Raw genomic sequence first — 23136 nt, forward strand, 5'->3', positions numbered from 1 at the left:
TTCAAAACAAGTAAAAAATACACAATCAACTATGCTGATACTCTTGAGCATAATTCTATCAATACTGAAGTGGACTTGACCAAACTGCAATAATTGAACTACCACTCATGCTTCACCTGACATACAAAGTGGTTGTTGCACACGCATGTAAAGAACTGACTTCCACGAATTAAAACAAAAAAATATCATGGCTGCAATGGATCCAGTTGTGCCGACGCAGCAATATTAGCTGTATATGTTGTTCCCAGCGAGACTTTTGACACTTTGCTCACTTTGTCATTTTAGCCAAAATAAAGCTGTAACAACTAGTGTACAGTGATACCCGACACAATGTTAACACTAAAAAGTACTTGTATGCACGAAAGAAGCCTAAGGCTATTTTGCCGGATGAAAACATACTGTAATATTACCTAAAAAAAAAAAATGAACAGTGCTACATGAAACAAAACTTACTGCAGCATGAAAACACTGACAACTTGTACTAAGTGGCAAGGGTAGCAGCCACACCGTTTTACAGCGAAGCTGGCTAGGCTTCTGTGTATTTTTACCGTGCGTCAACAAAGATGCATATGCCACACAAATTGGGCAAACCTCCCCTCTCACCACCAATCCAATAAAAATTAAGAAGGAAACACACGGGCGGCAAATACCAATTTAAATAGTGCACGAAATGCCAAGTGCATGCGGCAAGCCAAGTAAGACGACACATGTTGTGAAATGGAGAATACGGCAATAAGATGGATGTACCATGATGCTCAAGTGTAAGACGTTAAGGGAACATACAATAAATTCAAAAGGGACTTTCTGGGCAGACATTTTGGATTTAGTTGCAGGGTGCGTGATCGGCTAATGTTCAAATGTTTCAGTCACCACTGTGTTGTGTGCCAAACGGCTTCGCTGGTCATCCACCTTCACCGAGTACAATGGCTCACAAATTTTCAGAATATATTACTGAAAATTCAGACAGAGGCCGCATGTTGCTATTGATAACTACGTGCAGACTGCTACTAGGCAGGTGCTCCAAGCTTTGCGTTGTTATACATGAAAGCCGCAAACCAGTCTTCAGCCACTCAGAATGCCTACGGTAATCGTGCAATTGTCACAGCGACAACACGGGCCACTTAAGAATGGGGATAAGTCTTTACCTTGTTAGAATCGGAACACATGCTACATTTTCTGCTTTTGCAGACAGCTTGCTGCACATTTTATTCATACAGTGTGGACTCATTACACAGTGTAACAAAAGAAAATGTGAACTGTAAACACAAAAATGAATATGGAAGTACATACCTCATTATGAGCATTGCAAGAAAGCTCATCATTATTAGGTGCATGACAAAAGCTTACAAGAACATGCGTGACAATGCTTACTTTTGAGATCTACAAAACAGTGCCTATACTCGAGCATCTTTAGGGGAAAATACAAGTGATCACTACTTCTTTGCATCATGAGGGAAATGCTTTCATTTTTACCAGCAGCTTCTAACGGGGAACTGAATGGAGTGGCACACTTCCCACTGCAGCTGTCCTGAATCCAATTAAGACAAGTGCAGCTTTTCACTACAGATACCCACCTAGGTAGCTTGTTACAGTACATAATGTTTTACTATAACTGCCTTGTTAGTACACCAACAATTAGCTAACAGGAACACAACTGGTTGTGCCATTCACATAAATGAAAAGTGTAGCCTATATATATATATATATATTCATTCGTGGAAAAGTCTGGCCGATATTCAAGGGGCTACCATACACTCGCCCTGAAAAACAAGCTCAGTAATGAAGCCACACATCATAAGACACCGCTACAGCTTCCAAACATGTTTTCTTAAAATACAAAGCAGGCAACTTTTCTACAAATGAGTGGGATATAAAGTGATCCACAGAAAACAAGCAAAAACAGATATACAAATCAGCAATACAAGCATAAACTGATGAATATGGCATCAACATTTGCAACCAGTCTCGGCAATAAATGGTGCCACGTTACTGGATATGCCTCGTTCTTTTATTTAGTGCATTGCATTAGACACATACTCGATGCATTACAAAGTTACACAGCTTCCACCAGAGTCCACAGAAAAATCTACTTGCATAACTGCTTGAGTGGTAGCACACTACTCTCGCAGAGAATAAGCCAGTATAAAGGTAATACCGGTGCAGTGCATCAAGATATTATCCCCTTTTTAGTCTTGAAAGACTAGCATGTTTGATGCTTGCTCGTCATGCCAGGAATTAGGAACTTTCGCTTACTATGTCAATGATACAGGGCAATCATTCTTCAACCAGAAGAACATTACTTGCAGAACAGCGGCTGGCTTTTGCCAAGTGGAAATACTTCACAAAAGCACAGCATTGCATCCGTCATGGAAAAAGAAAGAAAAGCAGATGCGTGTCGGCATTCACGCAGCCAAGGAGTGAGGCAGCAGACTCAGGAAACCAGCTAAACTGCAGTACAACTATAGAGTACTCTTGTAAGCCCATGGGCACTTGTGACCCTCTCTCACTTGTTCGTACACAATTTATTTGTTCCCGAGAAGTGCCACAGCATTAAATTTTTTCCCCGTATGTCCATAAGCCATATGTACTGTCTCTGAATCCCATGCATACTTCCGTTGGGCTGTCACTTGACAGAGAAATGAGAAGCTGACAGGCTAGTAGTTCCAGTACTACCCTAACGCTGAGAGGCAACTACATACGAACTGGGACGCGAGGGTGTGAAAGGAAAAGGGCACAGGACGACATGTAGGGAAGAACGGTGGGGCTGGCCCTCAGGTGCACTCCAGCTCCATGGTGATGTCGTCTTCACCGGTCGAAAGCACCGCAGCCGTGACGAAGCCTATGCGCGAGACCCTGAGGATCACCTCAACAAACTGCAGCTTCCAGACGTCACTCTCAGTGGCTGTTGCATTGGGGTCACGCACCAGCCCAAAACCGCACTCGAAGAGTCCCATGCAGCTGTTGTACTCGTGCACGACACCACTCACGTTGATGCGCGCCAGTCCATGTTCCTCCACTTCGCACTTGACTGAGCGCACATTGGGATGGAACATGCGGCGTGCACCTCCGGCCAGCTGCCACAAGAAGCGCGAGGCCGGCTCTGAACCCCGGATTGAGAGCACGCGTGGAGGGTTCTCCCTTCCGGCAAGCTTCTCAAAGCACTGCACCTGTAGGTCCAAGAAAGAGATTTGTGAGTTGCTGAAGGATGTCAAACACCACAATGCAGCGGTGGAAATATGGGCATAGCACGGAAGAAAAATAAAAGAGCATCAAAGCACGAATGGCATCATGAACAGTGGAATGAAAAACCAGTTAGTAATAAGTCAAACTAAAGGCAGAGCACTCAAGAAGTTGCGTGCAGAAAAGGACACAAAACGCTACAACCCCAGTACATTTTGATGAAGTGATATCTGAGTCGTTCAACGCTTTTCTGGTCACGAAACTCCGCCCGCAGTTTCATACAGAGGCAGAGGCTGCCGCTAGGGTCGCCGCGGTCAATGTGGGTGCATTCGTGCGCATGCACTGCGCTCAGCTGAATGCTGTGCCGGTTCAAAGCAGTGGTTTATCTTGCACCAAACCGCAATAATTCAACTACCACTCATACTTCGCCTGACATACAATGTGGTTGTTTCATACGCGTGTAAAAAACTTACTTTTACGTATTAAAAAAATATGTATATATATAACAAGGCTGTGATGGATCCAGTCGTGCTGAAGCAGGAATATTAGCTGTCTATGTTGTTCCCAGCGAGATTCCTTACCTCAGGCAGTGGAGCACGAGAGTATATATTCAGGCAGGAGATATTTGCTTAGACTTGTGACACCACACAAGCCTTAGAAACCCACCAACTCGCAAACTAAAGTCTCGCAGCGGGAGTTGAGCCAACGCCGATCGCGTTATTCACAATCAGGCCATATATGCCGCGGGGGTTCGACACAGCCACATTAAAAAAAAGAAAAGCTCTACATTCTTGTGTTTACAGTTTATAAAAGCTAACTTCACTCCACTGCAGCCTACCTCATAGAGCTTCAGCAACACTTGAAATCCGGAGCGACGAAGCTTTCGCGAGATAACGCCCATGTGCCGCATAAATACCCGCTGATCTCTAGACCTAACCTAGCCTTAACGCCGAGTTTGTAACCACGTTTTGTCTATTTTCTACGAGTAACTTTGACAACTTCATGTTACGTGGACATTGAACGAGCGAAAGTGTGTTGCACTTTACATTGTGCAGCGTCGAAAGGGCACTCGGGCATCTCCAATCTTCATGCTGGTGGCACTTCACAAATCACAACATGCGTTACTTTGACTGCTTAGACGTACTACGTCTGCACAGGGGAGACTTGATTAACTGAAACGAAACTGTGTTTCACTAATCTAGCCCCTTCCGTCACGTATTATGATGCACTGTCTGCAAATGCGTCAAATTCGGCATGGCATAGTTCGAAGGCATTCAGTATTACATTCCAAGAAAGAAAATGAAGGAATGTGCTGTTTTCTGTGAGTTTCAGTAAATATTGTTAATTCGCATGTAACTAATTGTCTAATTATTCTGCCATCAGTCAGCTTCAATACGTGCACAAAAAGAATAAACTATTAGGTCCCAAATGCATGCACAGTCTGTTTTTTGGTTGTATTCGTTTCGAGCGGGAGAAAAAAAAATACTCTTGACGTTGGTCCTGGAACGCGGCACGTCGAATGATCGTCTAACATAGTGGTGCAGCCCGCAAAGTGATCCTCTGCAGCAATATGCAGCACAATGAAGTTAATGACTGCTAGTTGTCCACTCAGGAAGCCTGCACGAATGTGCACACTGAGTTTCAGGCTATTTGAAGAAACACGTGGCGTTTGACGTGCCTCCGAAGTTCGCGTACACAATTGTGTACACCGTGACTGAAGAGGCTAGAGAAAAACACGCGTCCACAAGCAGAGCTCTGTTGCACTTTCGGATTATTCAGAACGTGAAAAACGTAACATGGGGCAAAACACCCAGAAACATGTCAAGCTGAAGAAACACTATTGCGTCCATACTTCACTATAATTGCTTATTTCAATGTATATGTTAAGAACATCTCACTTTCGAGCCACTAATTTACAGTAAATAAAGCAAGAATGCTACAGTTGAAAGAGAAAATAGAAAAGCCTTTATTGGAAAAAAATACCTCAGAAAACAGAAAGCTATGAGTGACATTTTCCTAGCATAGGAAAACTCTCTGCAAGGCCAGTATATGAAGAGAGCAAGCTGTTGAAAAAAACAAAGCAAACTCTGAAGTACACTATAAAAATAAGAAAAATTGCTTAACGCTTTTTTTTAACAATGGCAAGCAAGGAAACAATGCAAAGCACTTAATAAGCTGGAAAGAACTTAAAAAAAACTAGCAAGCTGCGAAAGCAACAGTGCGGGCCCGCAACTTCGCCTTCTCGCATTGCAAAAACACATTTTCTTTATTCACTATGAAGTCATCCATTCGAATAACGTCGGTGGCGTCAAAATGTTTCTCGAACACTCTAACGTGTTCAGAATTGAAGGTAAATCTGCCAGCTTCCTGTCGTGGTACTGCACGTTTCCATTCATCCCTCCCATCGCCGTCCCTCAGCAAACTAAACGACACATTTCCATTCGTACCTCTGTAGCCATAGCGACAACCCGGTATACAGCAAGTCTTCGGCACCGTCACTCATGTACATCATCCATATCCTTGCACACATTTCTCACAGTCGTCAGTCGTACAAATTTAGATAAAATGAGGAAAGCTAAACGCCTATGCCGCCGGATTCCTTGGGCCCCCAATTCTCCCTATGCAATGAAGCTCTCCTCAATGCCCCCCACGCGCTCCTAGCGCTGCTGCATGGCAGCTGCGGCGACATAGCAAGCTCTCCCCATAGTGTTACTGAGGAGTTTCGTGACCAGAAAAGCGCTGAAGGACTCTGGTAATATCTAAGGTAGAACTTTGAATGCCATTTTCTCACGATTTTTTTTATTCCTGCTTCACTTGTTCTGCTGATTTCTTTGCGACTGCTTAGTCAACGTCAGTTGTTTTTTGTTCTATATTCTTTGAAGTACAGTAGGCATGACACTCTTGATATTCCAGTATGACGTTTTAGTAATTGGTTAACAAGTTGCTCACAGCCTTGATGCATGTTGCATGGTCTCCTCATAAAAATGGGAAGTAAAAGAAATCGTGTGGCAAATAAAAATATCTATGAATGTTACGCCCTCAATCATACATCTTACAATTCTTAGTGCTTTGAAAGAGTTTCTTATCACATTTTTTAAGTGACTCACACTTAAAACAAAACGAAAAGAAGAAATGTATTATACATCAATAACTTGTAGAGATACGTCCATGAAATTTGTACAGTAGCATCATGGAAACATTTCCAATAAGTGTGCCAATTTTCATAAAAATCCGTGAAGAAATAAGAAAGTTGTTACCGAATGCCACGTCCCCCCTTAAATGTTCAAAAACCATGTGAGACAATGTGAGCTAGCGCAATGTGCCTGGAATGAGCCAAAAAATGCTCAACTTTGAAAAAGACATCTTACAAGAGAGAACACAAATTACAATCAGTAGCACTCCGCATGTGACGCACGGAGTTTGTGAATGAACCACCATAGGTGATGTGTTGATATTTGAGATGCTTATGTCCAGTTCACCACCAATCAAAGCAAAAGAATAAAAATGAAGCCCAATAAAATTAAACTAATTATGCAGTTTAACGTGCAAAGCCCAATTAAGATTACGAGGCATAATGTAATAAAGTACTCTGTATTAATTTTGACCATCTGAAATTCTTCAACATGCACCTAAGTGTACGTACACAGATGTTTCTGCATTCTGCACCCACCGAGTTGCGCTGTGGCTGAGAGTCGAGCCCATTACGCAGTGCAATGTGACAGTTGTTAAGCCACCATGGCAAGCAGAAAACGAAGCCTGCCCGAATACAAACATCATTCTATGTGCTTTTCTTGGTTTATACAAGTGCTGACCTACATTAAAGCAGCAAATAGCATTTAAAGTGTATTTGATAGGCGTGTGCAAGGTTCTACATTGGGGGGGGGGGTTCAAGTTTCACTGCAGCCCCTCCACCTGCCCCCTTTGGTCGAGGCCGAAAGAAAGCAAGCTCCGCAACAGACGCAAAAATGAAAATGAAGCAACATGCTCCCCAACAAGGCCTGCCACTGATCCCCGCTTTCCAGGGTAAAGGTGGGATGTAAACAGATCTTTGAATGCAACATCAGGGTCCTTGGACACCATTATCGTCAGAAACATGCATAGCCATAACCCTGTGCATTAAAAAATGACATGAAAGATACAATTGAATAAAGGTATGGGACAGAATCGGTGCCCACCATTAGACGATTCAGGGGGGAGGGAGCATCCCCCCCCCATGCCTGCGCCGTGCGCACACCTATAGTGTTGTTAGTAGGGTTCATAAGCCCACCATATGTTTGCCCTTGAGGAAATCAGCATGAGATACTAATGGGTGGCGTCTCAATGGCGACACCAACACAGGCTGCCTTGAAACAGTGGAAGCTAATCTTGAAGGCCATGCTTTTGCGAACTGTGAGTACCTGAACTGACTGAAAGGACCCAGAACACATCTCTGCCATGTTTTGTGCACCGCCTATTAAGCATAAAGAGCTTCTCTACTCAAATTAGGGGAATCCTTAAACCAGAAAAAAACTTAAAATGCCCCTCATAAGGCTTGGGCATTGACTGACATGCACAGTGTATAGGTTGCTTGGTGGCCATCTTGTCTGCAAAATATGAAACGGCTCCATAGCACCACAATAGTCTAAATTTCTAATAGAAGGCCATGTGCCCTTGCTTTTCAGGTAGCTGCACTTAAAGAGAGAGTATAAGTCACACAAACGCGTGACCTACGCTGCAGGCACTCTTCAGAACATCACTGACCATGTTCCAATGCACTGGAGATGCGTCAGGAAGCAAAAGAGAATGATAAGAAAGAAAACTAGAAAAATTCCATCGCCAAATATGACACATGGGAGAATGAAAGAAAGGCACATTGCCCACGTAAAAAAAAACGCAAAGGGAAAGAGTGAATCTGCTTACAGTGACTCTCCCCATTTTGGTGGCATGGTAACAGGTACAGTTCAATTTCTTTCTAACTCTGCCAATAATGAGCAAATTTGAAAAATTATTATGGTAAAACGCTCCCTACATAGGCATAGGTTGGCGAAATCACTCATGAGTCGACTCACTCAGGCTCAGATCGAGCCGTGAGTCTGAGTCTGAGTGAGTTAGGCTGAGTAATATTTTTTTAGTCTGAGTGAGCCCGGTTGAGAAAAATTTCAGTGAGTCTGAGTCCGAGTGAGTCCCACAGAGGAAAATTTTGGTGAGCCTGAGCCTGAGTGAGCCCTACGGGCAAAATATACTTCATGAGTGAGTCTGAGTGAGCCCCACATTTTTTTGCCGACCTATGGTCCTATCTACTCAACTTCAGCATTACTATCAGCCTTATGATGACCCACGTTTATACTCACATCTACTCACACATACTTCAAAGCACTAGCGTTCATACGCCATCTCAATATTTATTGATCAGAGGTGTGAGTATGGAGGGGGTGAGGCGAGGGGGTTTTGACCTCCCTCTGGCAAAATCTTTCATTGAAAGTTCTTGATAGAATATCCCGTGTGAGTCATCTCTTTCAATAAAAATGTCCTTACGACATTGTAACCATTGATAACTCGTATTTGAAGGTATGAGATGAAGAAGTGCCAAGTAGAACCCCAGTTATATGAGATATTGATGTTAAAGAGCATTGACACTATGGTCGAAAAAGTAAATTATACGCTAATGGACTCATGAGTCGACTCACTCAGACTCAGATCGTGCCGTGAGTCTGAGTCAGAGTGAGTCTGAGCGAGCAATATTTTGGTGAGTTTTAGTCTGAGTGAGTCCGGTTGAGAAAAATTTCAGTGAGTCTGAGTCAGAGTGAGTCCCAATTAGGAAAATTTTGGTGAGTCTGAGTGAGTCCTAAAGGCAAAATATATTTCATGAGCCAGTCTGAGTGAGCTCCACATTTTTTGCCGACTATGCTAGATGGTGCCTCACAACTTACAGCGTGTAACCAAAATTTGCAATGAAGCATAGCAAGGGGCCGTTAAAAATAATAATAACATAAAGAAGAGAGCATTTCAATCTAATGCAGTGAACTCACCATACAATGACCGAAAACAAAGCTGCTCAGAGGCAGCATTACGTGTCAAATACAGATTGCTGATGTCAGCTGTGATGCACATTAACAATGAAATGTTAACTATTAATCATTTGCCCTTAGTTCTCAGGCTGAGATGCGGCAGCTGCATGCTCCCACAAGTTGTAAAAACCATGCTGTCACTTGCATGTTCACTTGCAAGTGCACTTCCATGTACAAGTTTCAGTAAGCAAACGTGAGACATTAAAAGAGTGATTAGCTGAGCTACACGTAACGCTGGGTGGAAGAGAAGATCATACATGTAGCATAACAGTGACAGCTTAGGCCACTGCATTGCAGTGGCAAAGATGGTGAAAGTACAGGTGCCCATCATATCAAACCACTAAGGACCGGTTTGTTAATTTTCTGGTGTCCTAGACAACAAATGTTATAACTTCATTATGTCTGTTAAGCTGGGATATATTCATAAAGTGACACCTGCGGTGAAATTTTGTGAACGTTTGAGAAACTAATATTCAGTTCCAGGGGGGATGTCACAATGTGGCCGGTCTTAAAATATTGAGAGACCAGAAGGATGGAACAGCTAACAGGGGTGTGAATCAAGCCCAACAAGTATGCAATCTTCTTGCCATGTGCTTGGTAACTGTTTAGTGAGCTGCGGTTTGTTTCTCACATCTTAATGAACACTAGTTATAGTATGAAAAAAAACACCACTTTTCTTTGCATCCTTTAAAACTATCTGTGTGATTAGTAAAACAATGACATAGCATTAGTGCTATGCCATTAGTAAAATAACGAGATAAAAATATCCTCGAATAGGGAATATCACTAAGCCAATGTTTCGACAAGTGGACTTGACTTCATCAAGGCAGCTGCTGGTTTCAGCAAAGGATTGGCACAAGAATGACTGATAGGAGTGCTTCATCATTTCGATGTAAGCAGAATATGGTGATGTAAGCAGAATATGGGTTTGCACCCTAAGACAGCAGCTGGCTTCTGGCCAACCGCATGAGACGAAACAGAACATTTCATTTACAAATATGCATGGACTCCACCTCTCCAGTACACTTTTAGGTTATTGAACTGCGGCCCATAACCTCTAGGCTACCGCCATGTTCAGGATATGTACACGTACATAATCTACAAAATATGAATGGCAAATATAGGCTAGAACCAGAAGCGTAGCAAGGATCTTTTTCAGGATGGGAGGGGGGGGGGTAACCCCCTCCCTAGCTACGCCATTGGCTGGAGCATATTGAAGACCAATTTTAAAGTGTATGCTGCACAAGTGAGTGCACAGTAGAGCACCTCGCGGCATCGATATCAACTTTGTTTTAAAGTAGAAAACCAATATAACCACCTACATTACGAGTTTGTGTTGACTGCCATGCTCCTTGCTTGAGCTCTCAGCCGTAGTTTTCAACACAGTGCTCACACGTGCGTGTCACTGTTCTGTGTGGTCAGCTCTGCTTACAAAAAACCAACCTGGTCCCACTCCTCTCAGTGCTCCTGTAACCAAAACTGCGACTGCATGCTATAAAAACGTCTCAAAATAATTAACTGTTGTGTGTCTGAGCAAACGTGGTTTGAGGTCATAATTGCATCATTAGGTGCTGATTGCAACTGAAAAAACAACCACTACGAGGTTTCTGGAACACTATTTCAACAATCCACGTCGACTTAATATTTTCCTTTAGTGTCCCTTTAAACAAGCCCTTACGTGTTTCCAAAGCAGTTAACCACTGTTCACAGGAAATACTCTTTCATTCTGTGCTCCAAAGTGTTTCAGTCAAACAATGACTGGCCATCTTTTTGGCAATAAGTGGCACTGTGCTTAATTGGCTGCCACGGATGTCATGCGGTGCTGCCGCTGGAGATAAAATAGCAACCTAATGCTTCCAATAATAGGTTCTAAAAAAGCAAGGAGGCTTATAATTTCTTATGAAATATCATGAATATTGTATATTGTTATTTCCGGTGTGCACTCTTGCAATTCTTTAACAGTACCGTGGGAGCACTGATAGAGGGATATGTTAGCGTCTAATATTCTCTAAAAGTAACGAGATCTGCTGATGATGCACAAGCGCACAAAGTACACTGAAATGCGAGCACCGTTTGCTACACTGATGCCCAAAAAAGAGCGACATCAGTGGCCGTCTCGACCTCCTCGATGCTCATGCTTTCCGCGTGGATGTGTATGGCATTCATAAAAAAAAAAGAAAAAGGCAGCTGATAATGCAGCAGAAAGCACCGGTATCGAATACGCCTAGCAGAACAGCACAGCCGAGGACACTTGCACTTGGCTGCGTATAGCGTGCACGCGCATAATTTTGACCATTTCTCCAATGTGGTCCGTGGTATGGCGCTGTTTACTTAAAGATTAAAGATATGTTGAAGTAAATAGCGTAGCCGACGGCGCTCGCCCTTCAGTGTGCTTTGTGTGCTTGTGAATCATCGGCAGATCTCATTACCTTTCAAGAATATTAGATGCTACCATATCACGCGCTCAGCGCTCGCGCGATACTGTTAAAAAATTGCAAGGGTGTACAAGACATACATGGAAATACACCTTTTGTTGGAGTTTTATACAAGCATAAAACCACGTGCACTGGCACGAAAGTAGCAGTGCATACTCTTTAAGAGTACAAAAAACGTGCGGCAGCATGGTGAACAAAATTAAATTTGGTTATAACAGTGCAATATTAGAGGTTGACAACAATGACCCAGCAATGCCATCGACTGAAATGACTGACCTTTTTGGCAGTACAGCTGAGGATGAGGCCTTCAACAACTTCAAGTGAAGTGCAATGAATCTCTGATTCTTGTGCCTAAGTAAAGCATTGGCTAAAATTTTATTCTGACGAAATTCACAGATGCCTTTTCATGCTTTTGCTCTGTGAAAGGGGCCTTAGTAATGTCCACCCACATTATCAACGAGACGAGCTGGCCATGAGCAGTGCATCCCAAGAAAAAGCATAGAATCCAACAGAACACATTGCTACAAGGTAGCAGCCCAGAAGCTACTGACAACTTTCTGTCGAAGATGGCTTTTAAAATGAAGCCTAAAAATAAAAAAAAATATATACTTACTCTGAGCTGGCAGTTCGGAAAGAAGTGCTGGTGTCCCAACTTTTCTCCTTCCGAATTCAGCTGCGCAAAGAACCAGTTGGTGAATTCTGTGCCCAGTTTCTCTTGAAAGCTGGTCTCAGATGTCTTGCCATCCTTATCGGTGCCGTTTGCTGGAAACTGGCCAGACTTGAGTGCCTGCATGTTCCAGTGTTACATCTTGAGTGGCACCCTCACAGTGCAATGTCATTTGTTTCTCCGACCGTCAATTCCTAAAAGGTGCCTCCAATAAAACTACTTTTGCAAGATGTTGCAATATGCACAGTAACCTCTCGATGAAATTCTGGTAGCACAAGTGAAGGCTATAATGGAGTTATTGCCCTTTGCCTTCGATACACTTGAAGCCCAATTGTGTATGCCTTGGGTGGGTGACGGGTCTTTAATAAAAGCTGAATTTCAAACCGTGTTTCAGCACAGATGTGACCTCACCAGCACCCCCCTCCCCCCTCTTCGACTGAATAAGAGCCACTGCCTTGATGCTACTGTTGTTAGGGGTGTCAATGCAGCTGAAGAAAGAAAAAAGACAGAAGCGAGGCATGTGTCGCGAGGAACAGCCGACAGATGATATTTATTTCTGCCTTCGTGAGATCTTGGTGGTTCGGTAGCACACCGCCATGCTATCCACTTTCCCACAAACAACGTGATAGCCCATCATCAGCACCAAAAGGCGAGAAGGTGGCTTGGCTGCGTTTATGAAAAGCAGTGCAGTAGTGAGGTGGCCACACTATCCTGGATATGACCTCAAATAGAGCCTGCCCTCGGTTTTTTTATCTGTATTCCCATACGCAGTAACAATCCTTTGAAGATGAAATATGCTAAGAAAATCTACATATAGCCAATAAAGATGGTTTTTGAGAGCAAACAAACCAGTCTGCATCTTTCCAGGTGATTGCAATTGCACGGCACTGCAACCACAGCATAGACACCGACATAAAAACAACTGTGTGCAGACACGTGATCAATGCTGCAACTTCAAACAGTAATGATGCAAATCAACACGGGAAAGAAAGGGAGACGTCAAAAGGCATCATCATTTGGGCAGAACTTACATTATCTTCTTGCCAGTGCTGTAGGCACGCATTGATGAGATCAGACTTGGCAAGTGCAGGCGCCACAAAGACGCTTTCACTCCAAAGATAGCGAAACAGCAGTTCTCGCAGAATTTTTTTGCGGCGTAGAAGATCAGCTGGATTCTGCGTACCACTGAGGATGGCTCTCTCGGCTTCTGCATGGTGCAAAAAGTCATTTTCTAAGTGTTTGGGCCAGCAAGAACTACATAAAACAACAGCATGGCAATGTCTCAATTAAAGGCTGTCCTTTGATGCCTTGCGTATTGGTGGAAGCTAAAATAAAGAATAACTTTTAAATCTGAGTGTAGTAACATGGGACATTGCAGAATGTTTAAGTGCTCTGCATTCGCATGTGCCTTCAGCAACACTGCTGTCGTACATAACGGCAGCATGACTTAACACTGGCTTCATTTTGATGTAAGTCAGTCCAGATTTCCGTGCCACTTGCACTGGATACAGCCAAATATGAATGACACCGAGTGTCCTGTGTCTTTCAAGCATTCAGTGCTCTAGAAGGTTATCAGTTACTTACTGAGGTGGCTCAGCAACAACGAGCGACAAATCATTACAGCCAGAAAGAATGAAGAATTGATCAGATAAAATCTAGTAGCGAGCACGAAATGCACAATCAACTTCAGCGAATACGGACTAATACAACTCAGGTCAATGCAATTTGTTTACGCACTTTAGTGTGCGTGCCTGGAAGAACGTGAAAAGACAAATCTCGCTTCGTGAGAAACAGACAGCATAACAAGGTCAGCTTTACTGATCACCCAGTTTAACAGAAACCGCGCATTGCAGTGAACACTGCGTTACGTTGCCTCGATGTCGACTCGAGATTCCAGATTTAGTGCAGTGCTTACAAGAGAGTAGTCAGAGCAGTGATTTCTGAACGCAACTTCGTGTAGATGATGTTGTCGCAAAGCGCGCCCGGAGCTCAAGGGAACGTAAGGAACAAACGCTCCGAAAGTGGTGGAATTTCGCGATGCGTGATTATAACAAAGCAATTAGCAATACAGTGATCCGTTTAAGTACAGCATCGCTTCAAATGCAGCATAACCTCTCCCGGGGACGCAAAGGAATTTCGCAAGGCTATGTTTTCATGAATCGCCATATCCATTCGTGGGGTGCATCCTGCAACAGAATATCGCGCACGAGCAAACAGGCAAGGCATAAATATACAACTAATGTGCGACCCCCCCCCCCCCCCCACCCAACACGCAAAAAGGCGCTAATTCCGTGTCTACGAGTACAATTCACCTGATCGTTCTGTCAGCTTGATTTGCTTGCATGTGACAGTCTGCGCCAATGCGATCACGTCCGCGAGTTCCAGAGCGCCGATGATCTTACTCAGACCCTGTTGCTCTCTTTCGGTGAGCATCTTTGCGCTTTTAGGTTATTGCGGCGCTACTCATCGCATGTTTAGCGAAATTTTGGCTCCACAAACAAAATAAAAACAGTGCTACGGGCGGCAACAACACTACAAGCCATAAGACATATTCGGGCCGACTTGACACGAGCCGCAAAATTGCGACTAAAATTTCATAATAAAAGAGGGCGCTAGTGACAACACAATAAAAACATATTCACCAGTTACAAAGTTTTAAATGTTTAATGTCTTACTTTTATCAGTAAACATTTTAACTTCTCTAAATACATAAGATATAAAAAAATATTTGTTAGAAGACTTGATAACGTTTTTATTACAGTTTTGGTTTCAGTTCTGCGGTCGAAAATGTGTGCTTTGTTAGGGGCCGCTGCGATGCATGAAGAAATCGAAGAAATAAAGCTTTGTGGACTAAAAACGCGTACAGGCAGGAGAGTTTAGCTACAAAATTTCTGCTTAGGTACTGTTTATTGAATTAGGCCTGCCTTCATATCCTCTTACTTGTAAGGCGCCGTTTTTGGTGCCGTTTTTGAGCGTTCTCAACTTCGAGCACTATCTGCGCGCATCGCAAACTTTTGAGGTGCTGACATTTATTTCTTAGAAAAAGAAACAATGGTGACTGATGGACATGGCGAGGTAAACATGCTTTACAAGCTTGCGCATGAACTCTCCTCACCAGCTAACAAAGAGACCGCGGTTATGCAGTTGTGAAAAAAAGGTGACGGCGCATCACCATTGGCACCGGTACTCACGTGATTATCCTTCAGATATTCGCGTGATTATCCTTCAATGTGCACCTTCAGATTGCTCACGCAGTAATCTGAAGGTGCAAGAGTTACCTTAATGGCTTAATTGTAATCATAAGGCAACAAAACGTGCCGTAACAAGTCTAGGCCTTCACAAGTTTTCTTACGACGCTTTTGAGAAACATGCGACGATTTATTGCTCTATCTCACTTGCGCTTGTCACTACAAGGTAAATAATAGCTGATTAGAAAAAGCACTGGTAGTAGTATAACTGTCTTTTTTATCTGTAAAGTAACCCTGCGTTTCCGATCTTCGCAAACTTCCAAGAAAAAAAAAAATTTTTTTTCTAGCGCGTTCTCTGCCGTTGCCTTGCGCTGCACTTTCACGGCAAGTGTGCGTGTAATGCGGCGAAGAGCTAGCCAAGGTCGTGCTAAACGAAGTCGAAGGGCTCCGAAAACGAGGTTTGTTTTCTTTATACTTAATGTAAATATCAGTAAGGTTAAGATTCCTGAAGCAAACATTTCTATATGCCGTGGAAGATCCCATGAGTTGTGGGAATCGGTTTCATGCGAAACAGTCAACGACTACTTCTATGCTGCACTTTATGGCTTTAGCCCAAGCGTTATGCAGCGGATCGACGTCTTGTTGTAAGTGTAGCAGCTATGTGCACATCGTGGGCTTACCAGGCACTTCGACGTTAATGTATTCGTTAATGTATTCCACCGGGGTCGCGGAATGCTTCAATATAGCTTGCTGAATCATAGAAATACAAATGTAATGTTTATTAGAGTGCTATAAAAGCGGAGCCAACACTGGAACCACAGACGTTAATCTGGTGTGATGCCTGTATCGTAGGAGCACATATGTAGTGTAAATTGCTATCTTGTAAAATTACATAGCCAGCACCACAAACACAATTTACGTTGCATCGACATTACGCCTGCATTGGCTGCTTTTTTCCAAACCAGTTTATAGACCTGGCGTGGTTTTGTGGTAGAATACCTGATTGCCACGCAGAATGCTTGGGTTTGATTCCTGCTGGGATCCTAATGCTTATCTTTTGCATTCGTCCGGTCAACGCTGCCGATGCCGGTTTTTCTTAACGCTCTCTCATTGAAATTTCCAATGTCTGTTCTCGCCGTTCCTGGGTATATATAAACTGTCAATCACCTGTGGCGCATACCCGTACACCACGGCCCTTGGTAAACGGGTACGTGCCACACGTGTCTGGAGGAAAGGGTTTGACGACGTACGCTACAGGATTTTCACGTTATTCACGCCATGACCCGACAGTCATATTCGCCAAATCTTCTTACCCTCCCATGCCAATTTTGGTCTACACCAAGTTAAGGAGGCGATCATGAGAGCACCCATACGTAGGCGGCTAGATAGATAGATAGATAGATAGATAGATAGATAGATAGATAGATAGATAGATAGATAGATAGATAGATAGATAGATAGATAGATAGATAGATAGATAGATAGATAGATAGATAGATAGATAGATAGATAGATAGATAGATAGATAGATAGATAGATAGATAGATAGATAGATAGATAGATAGATAGATAGATAGATAGATACGCAGATAGAAACGCTCAAAGTGCCAAAGGTTTGCTAAGAAATGCTTCGCATTTAAAATAACTGCGTACTGTGCCTTTTTGCTGACTACATCAATACCCAATTATTTTAGTACGTTTGGATCATGCCTATTCCTTTTATTCCATACTTTCCCTTAGGAGCAATCAGTCTGTTTAAGTCCTATGAAGCAATATTCACTAGCCAGGGGGGGGGAGGGTTACTCCGCCCCACCCCCTGAACATTTTCGATTTTGCATTTATATATATACTTATACACGCAGACATACAAACATACGCACGAACGTACATAAAGTATGGTGCAATAATTACAAGAGACCGATTTTTCAAAATCTCAAAGCGGCAATGGCCTCTTCCCAGGAAGGACAGCAATGTGGTGTTTAGACAAAAGGGGGACGATTTGAAACTATGTGTACTCGACTATGGGAGCTTGCAGCAAGCTGTTTCTTCTCGCAGCCTCAACAGTAGACAAAAGCACTCAATGCGTAATCTCGGACGCCATGCAACAGTATTGATAGTTGAAGACGTCACACAGGGAATTTTATTGGGTACTGATGGCGATCGTTCACATGACCATAACCAGTATGAGGTAAAAAAACATCGTACATTGGAGACGTATACATACACGAAGACGCTATATGCACTATATGTCGTCTGTCCGATCGCACTATATGTCACCACAGCAGGCTATCAGCAACTCGTCAAAAGCAAACAGACGAAACTCTACACACTTGCACTGACATCACTTGGCAACTGCTGCTACATGTGTACTCACGCATGCCAGTGGTGGACACAAGGGGTGCCGCCTCAGGTTGACTTATATGCGGCTTTTAATTAACTCGTAATTTTTACATGCACTAGCAAGATTAAAAGGTAGCTATATGAAACTCAATATTTCCTTTTCGCACCACAAAAAAGGAAAAAGAAAAAAGAAGTGTGCCACCTTTTTCAGGAAGGCTTCTTCACCGTGTGTATTGCCACCTGTTCTGACAGGTATCGAACCTTGATCATTCAGAGTTTGTGTAACGCCGGAGGCTCGCTGTGCTTGACGGCGGGCTTCGGCTAAACAGCGCCGACAGCCACAACACAAACATCTTCACAGAAAACACGGGCCGTGCGAAGAGACCCCTCCCTGTACCGCCCACTGAGAGAAGCGCGTACCCCGAATTCACGCCACACGACGTGCCACACGCCTTTGGCTCCGACAAATTCAAACATCGTGCGGCGAATCGTTTCTTTGTTGCCACAATTAGGACAGCGAGCGTTGGGAGCCACTCACTACCCATTGCGACAATCTCTGGCGAGTGGGCAGTGCTTCCTACCGCCGTAATAAGTCAGATTATCTCACCTCTTCTGGCATGTGGTTGTTGCGCCATTTTATTGCGATAGCAATTACATGGACACTCTCGACGGAGTTTTGCCGTCGCCGTCATGTCCCGTATAAAGTCCAAATTGGTGACATCCCCCCGCGGGTAAAAGCGCGCGAGCGGGGGCGACGAACGCGGCTGAAGCAGAAATCAAACGAGCCGGCCCATCTCCGTCGCTCGGAGGGTGCATGCGATAACATCTCCCCGCTCGGGAGGCCTGCCTTCGAAGCAAAGAGGAAACGCCCCGCCCGTCCTGAATGAGCATGAAAAGACTCGAGGGGGGTGTCACTCGAGCAGCAACTTTGAACTTTGATTCTAAGGGCGGTCGCGATCGCTGGCACGCGCGCTATCTCGGCAGCCATCAGCGGGCGGCTATACACTTCTACTAGGTCACTACTTCTACGTGCTGCGCTCTCAACGCGACTGTGCGGAAAGAGCATCCCTCCATGAAGCGGCCGTATACTCTCACACGAGCATTTTGTAGAGTTACGCGAGATCGGATCCAAAAGAGTTAGGGCCCATGCTTATATATGCGGCTTGCAATTAACTCATAATTTTTACATGTGCCATCAAGGTGCCCTTAAAAAGGCATCATGGGAAACTCAATATTTCCTTTTCGCACCACGCAAAAGGGAATTTTATTGATAACAATGGCTCACATGACCGTTGCCCTGATGAGCGCAACAAGCAGACGACAGAATGACGTCACCGTTCAAGAGAGCAGAGGTGTAGTTATTCCGCGTTCGTTAACGTATATGCATCATGCGTGCTATAATTGCAAGCACAGCCCGCACACCCACACAACGAAGTTGGTTGTGGTTGCTATAACGACGCTCACTCATTCGAGACGTCTGAGAAGAATATGGCAGTTGCGCTCTTCCGCGTTTTGGTTCCGGTTTCGCGCTGAATTTGGTTGAATTTAATTACTTTGCAATTTTTACTAGATGCCGCTTTTTCGAAATCTCAAAGCTGCAATGGGTTCTTCGCATGAAGGACTTCAGTTCTGCCATTTGACATGCCCGCCTAACTCAACTAATTAAAAAGTTAACTAATTGAACTTTCGTAATTACTGTCTAAGATTATGTCTTTAGCCATCTTAAGGTGCTCGCGGCTACAAAAGAAGGCATCGAACAAATATCGCATTTTACTGAACTTTGAGGATTTTTGGACACATTTCTTGAAACACCAGCCTGTCCATTCTCTGACAGGTGTTGAACCATGATCGGCCAGATTTTCTGTAAAGCCGGATGGGCGGCTCGCTGTGGTTGACGGCGGGCTTCGGCTAAACAGCGTCGACGCCACAATATCAACAAACAGGGAAGTTTAGTGTATACGTGGTAACAACAGTTCAGGTAGTACAACTGCACCGGACAACAAAGAACACAGGGAAATTTATTGCATACTAGTAACAACCGCAGGTGAGTACAAATGCATCGGGCAACAAAGAGTGCAGGGAAGTTTATTGCATACTAGTAACATCAGTTCAGGTAAGTACAGCTGTACCGGGCAACAAAGAATACAGGGAAGTTTACTGCGTACTATTAACAACAGTTCAGGTGAGTACAACTGCTCCGGGAAACAAATAACATAGGGAAGTTTATTGCATACTAATAACAACCGTTCAGGTAAGTACAAGTGCACCTAGCAACAAAGGATACAGGGAAATTTATTGCATACTATAGTAACAACAGTTCAGCACCGAGCAACAACTGCACCGAGCATCAAAGAACACAGCGAAGTTTGTTAACGCGATAGCGTTAAAGAGCTTGTTTCGCAGAAATTCAGGTGTCGGCGTCGGTGTCGTTGGTTGTGAGCGAGAAATAATCATCTGTGCTATTGCTTGAAACTGCTCCGGAAAAAAACACCATATGAATGTAGTGGAAGGAGTGTCCTTATCGCATGTAATATTGCGTGGCAGAAGCGTAGAATCACGTCAGGCGCCAAAACATGTGAATTGCGCAACGAGTGGGTGTTTTAAAGGCCCAACCATTGCAAAGCGCTCAGGACGTACTTAATCATCATCAGCTGCTAAAGCATCAACAAAGTGAGCAGCGGCGTAGGTTCGCGTGTTGCCTTACGGACGCGTAGTGGGCCCTACGTTGATTCGCAAAAGGAAGAATTACGGCGTATTAGGCGCTTAGCAACTGTGCTTGCAAGTAGTATTCTAGGATAGTTTGACAAGGCCAATGTTACGCGCACAGTCATTTGTTCCTTACGGCACGGTTGAGGCATGCACCGAGAACCGAAGTAGGCTAGCAATTGAGAAGACGATGCGAACGGGGCCCTATTACGCAGTCGCGTTCTACTCTTGAAGGCGAAACTCAATCACTTTCCAAGTTTTGCATACTATATAGTAACAACAGTTCAGGTGAGTACAAGTGCACCGGGCAACGATGAACCCAGCCAAGTTTATTGCATACTATAGTAACAAAAGTTCAGGTGAGTACAAGTGCACCGGGCAAAAATGAACACAGGGAAGTTTATTGCACACTAAAGTAACAACAGTTCAGGTGAGTACAAGTGCACCGGGCACCAAAGAACATAGGGAAGTTTATTGCATACTATAGTAACAAAAGTTCAGGTGAGTACAAGTGCACCGGGCAACAATGAACACAGGAAAGTCTATTGCATACTATAGTAACAACAGTTCAGGTGAGTACAAGTGCACCGGGCACCAAAGAACACAGAAAAGTTTATTACCTACTATAGTAACAAGAGTTCAGGTGAGTACAAGTGTACCGGCCAACAATGAACACAGGGAAGTTTATTGCATACCATATTAACAACAGCTCAGGTGAGTACAAGTGCATCGGGCACCAAAGGACACAGGGAAGTTTATTGCATACTATAGTAACAAAGGTGAGTACAAGTGCACCGGGCAACAATGAACACAGGGAAGTTTATTGCATACTATAGTAAGAACAGTTCAGGTGAGTACAAGTGCACCAGGCAACAATGAACACAGAGAAGTTTATTGCATATTATAGTATCAATAGTTCAGGTGAGTACAGCTGCACCGGGTAACAAGAAATGTTTAGAAAAAGAAAGGTGGACGATTTGGTGTACAATGTACATTACTATGGGAGTGCGCTAAGCCGCCCCTAACATTAGTAAAAATGCGCAACTTTTTGCATGAACGAGACCAGGAGGTTTAAAAGAATTACTTAACCAGACAAGCACCGAGTCAGGGGCACGATGATACATAACCGTCAAACTCACTCAGTCCATTTCAGTGGTTTTTAACGGAATGTGTCATGAACATTCGCTTTATCTGAGAAAGCATAAAGGACGGTGAAAAACATTTGATTTGTTGCACTTCCCTTTTAAGCTGCTGCCCGGTTACTACAAGTGAAAATTGATTATATGAATATACGACAGGCAACTATAGCCAAGAAAAGCCGTAGGGGGAAATATATCATTAAGAAGCAGCTTTTACTTGCTGTCTAAATACGTGTGAACACAGAGAGAGAGAATAAAACATTTATTTGTAAAAAAACTAAGCGTCGTTTATGTGGGCGGACCAGAGTCCGGAAGCTACTGTGGCTACGAGGGCACGCGAGAGTTCACCGAACTTGATTGTGCTTATCGCATTTAAATTTAAAAGTTGATATCTATTAGCAATTGGAGGTGCCAATTTTTTTCTTTAGGCTATCTATCATTTTATATAAATTGTTGAAAATCGCAATTTCAGTAATGAAACTCAAGTTTATGATTATAACATAGCAGTTAAAAAATGAACGGTATCGCGATTTGTAAACTGCACCCTGTAATAAATCAAAACCCCACAAAATTGATGCACTCCACTCCACTCTGAATTGTAACGTTAACTTGCGAGTGAGACTTATTGCAGAACCCTCGTAAGTATTGCAGAACTATACCTCCCGCTTGCGGGCAATGAGACGGCCCACGTCGCGGCTCTAGGATTTACATGCCGAGCTGCGACGCCTGCCGGGTGTCCCGACGTCTCGCACCACCTCGAGAGCCATGCGGGAGTGGACGTGGGCATCAGGGCCGTGCCCAGGAATTTTTTTCGGGGGGTGTTTGTGTGCAGATCGGCTAACTTTGGCAAATGGTGGTCGCTGTGCAGGCGTGAAAGTATTTAATGTCACCCGAAAAGTTAAAGTGTGAAAAAATTTCGGGGGATGTCAGAACCCTCAACCCACCCTTAGTTACGGCCCTGGTGGGCATGACCACTTTCAGAGACCTCATGCAACACTACAGATCGAACAGATGCAAATATCCACCACCCCGCGCCAAACAAAACAAGAAACAACAGGTTGCCTGCAGACAACTACAGACACACACGTGTCTGAACCCAGCGATTCTTCGCCTCTGCTACCCAGACATTTATGCATCCGACGGGTTTGTAAAGCGTGCGGAGACAGAGTAACGCTGCAGCACGTGCTGCGGGGGTGCGCCGGTAGCGAGCAGTATAGGAGTTCCCTACGAACCAGGTAGACGTGGCAGTCTCGATCCTCGGCGCGCGATGGGAGACGGCCCTGCTCAGCCACGACGTCGCCTATCAACTGTGGGCCGTCCGGCACGCCGAGGCAGCCGCCCGTGTCCAAGGCCTCGAGGATGACACCTAGGCCGGGGTGCTCGTTGCCCTACCCCGCCAATGTCGCTGGACACTTTCAATAAAGTTTTCACTCA

At 44.0% G+C, this 23136-nt stretch overlaps 1 protein-coding gene across 2 annotated transcripts in view; it reads right to left on the reverse strand.

Annotated features, from left to right (window-relative positions):
* Positions 1-1172: 1172 nt before the first annotated feature.
* Positions 1173-23136, reverse strand: part of LOC119387416 (uncharacterized protein C3orf38 homolog) — a 35194-nt gene continuing 13230 nt past the window's right edge. Inside the window, exons 1-4 of one of the 2 annotated variants that reach the window (XM_037654805.2) lie at positions 14642-14891; positions 13361-13536; positions 12276-12449; positions 1173-3167 (exon numbers count right to left, since the gene is read on the reverse strand). In XM_037654805.2, coding sequence (XP_037510733.1) covers positions 2772-3167; positions 12276-12449; positions 13361-13536; positions 14642-14762 — 867 coding nt within the window. In that variant the 5' untranslated portion in view covers positions 14763-14891 and the 3' untranslated portion in view covers positions 1173-2771. Of the gene's footprint in view, positions 3168-12275; positions 12450-13360; positions 13537-14641; positions 14892-23136 lie in introns of those variants that run through there. The other variant, XM_049413509.1, reaches the window with a different exon arrangement.

Source organism: Rhipicephalus sanguineus, chromosome 3, assembly GCF_013339695.2.
Source record: "Rhipicephalus sanguineus isolate Rsan-2018 chromosome 3, BIME_Rsan_1.4, whole genome shotgun sequence".
In the NCBI taxonomy this organism is placed as follows: domain Eukaryota; kingdom Metazoa; phylum Arthropoda; class Arachnida; order Ixodida; family Ixodidae; genus Rhipicephalus; species Rhipicephalus sanguineus.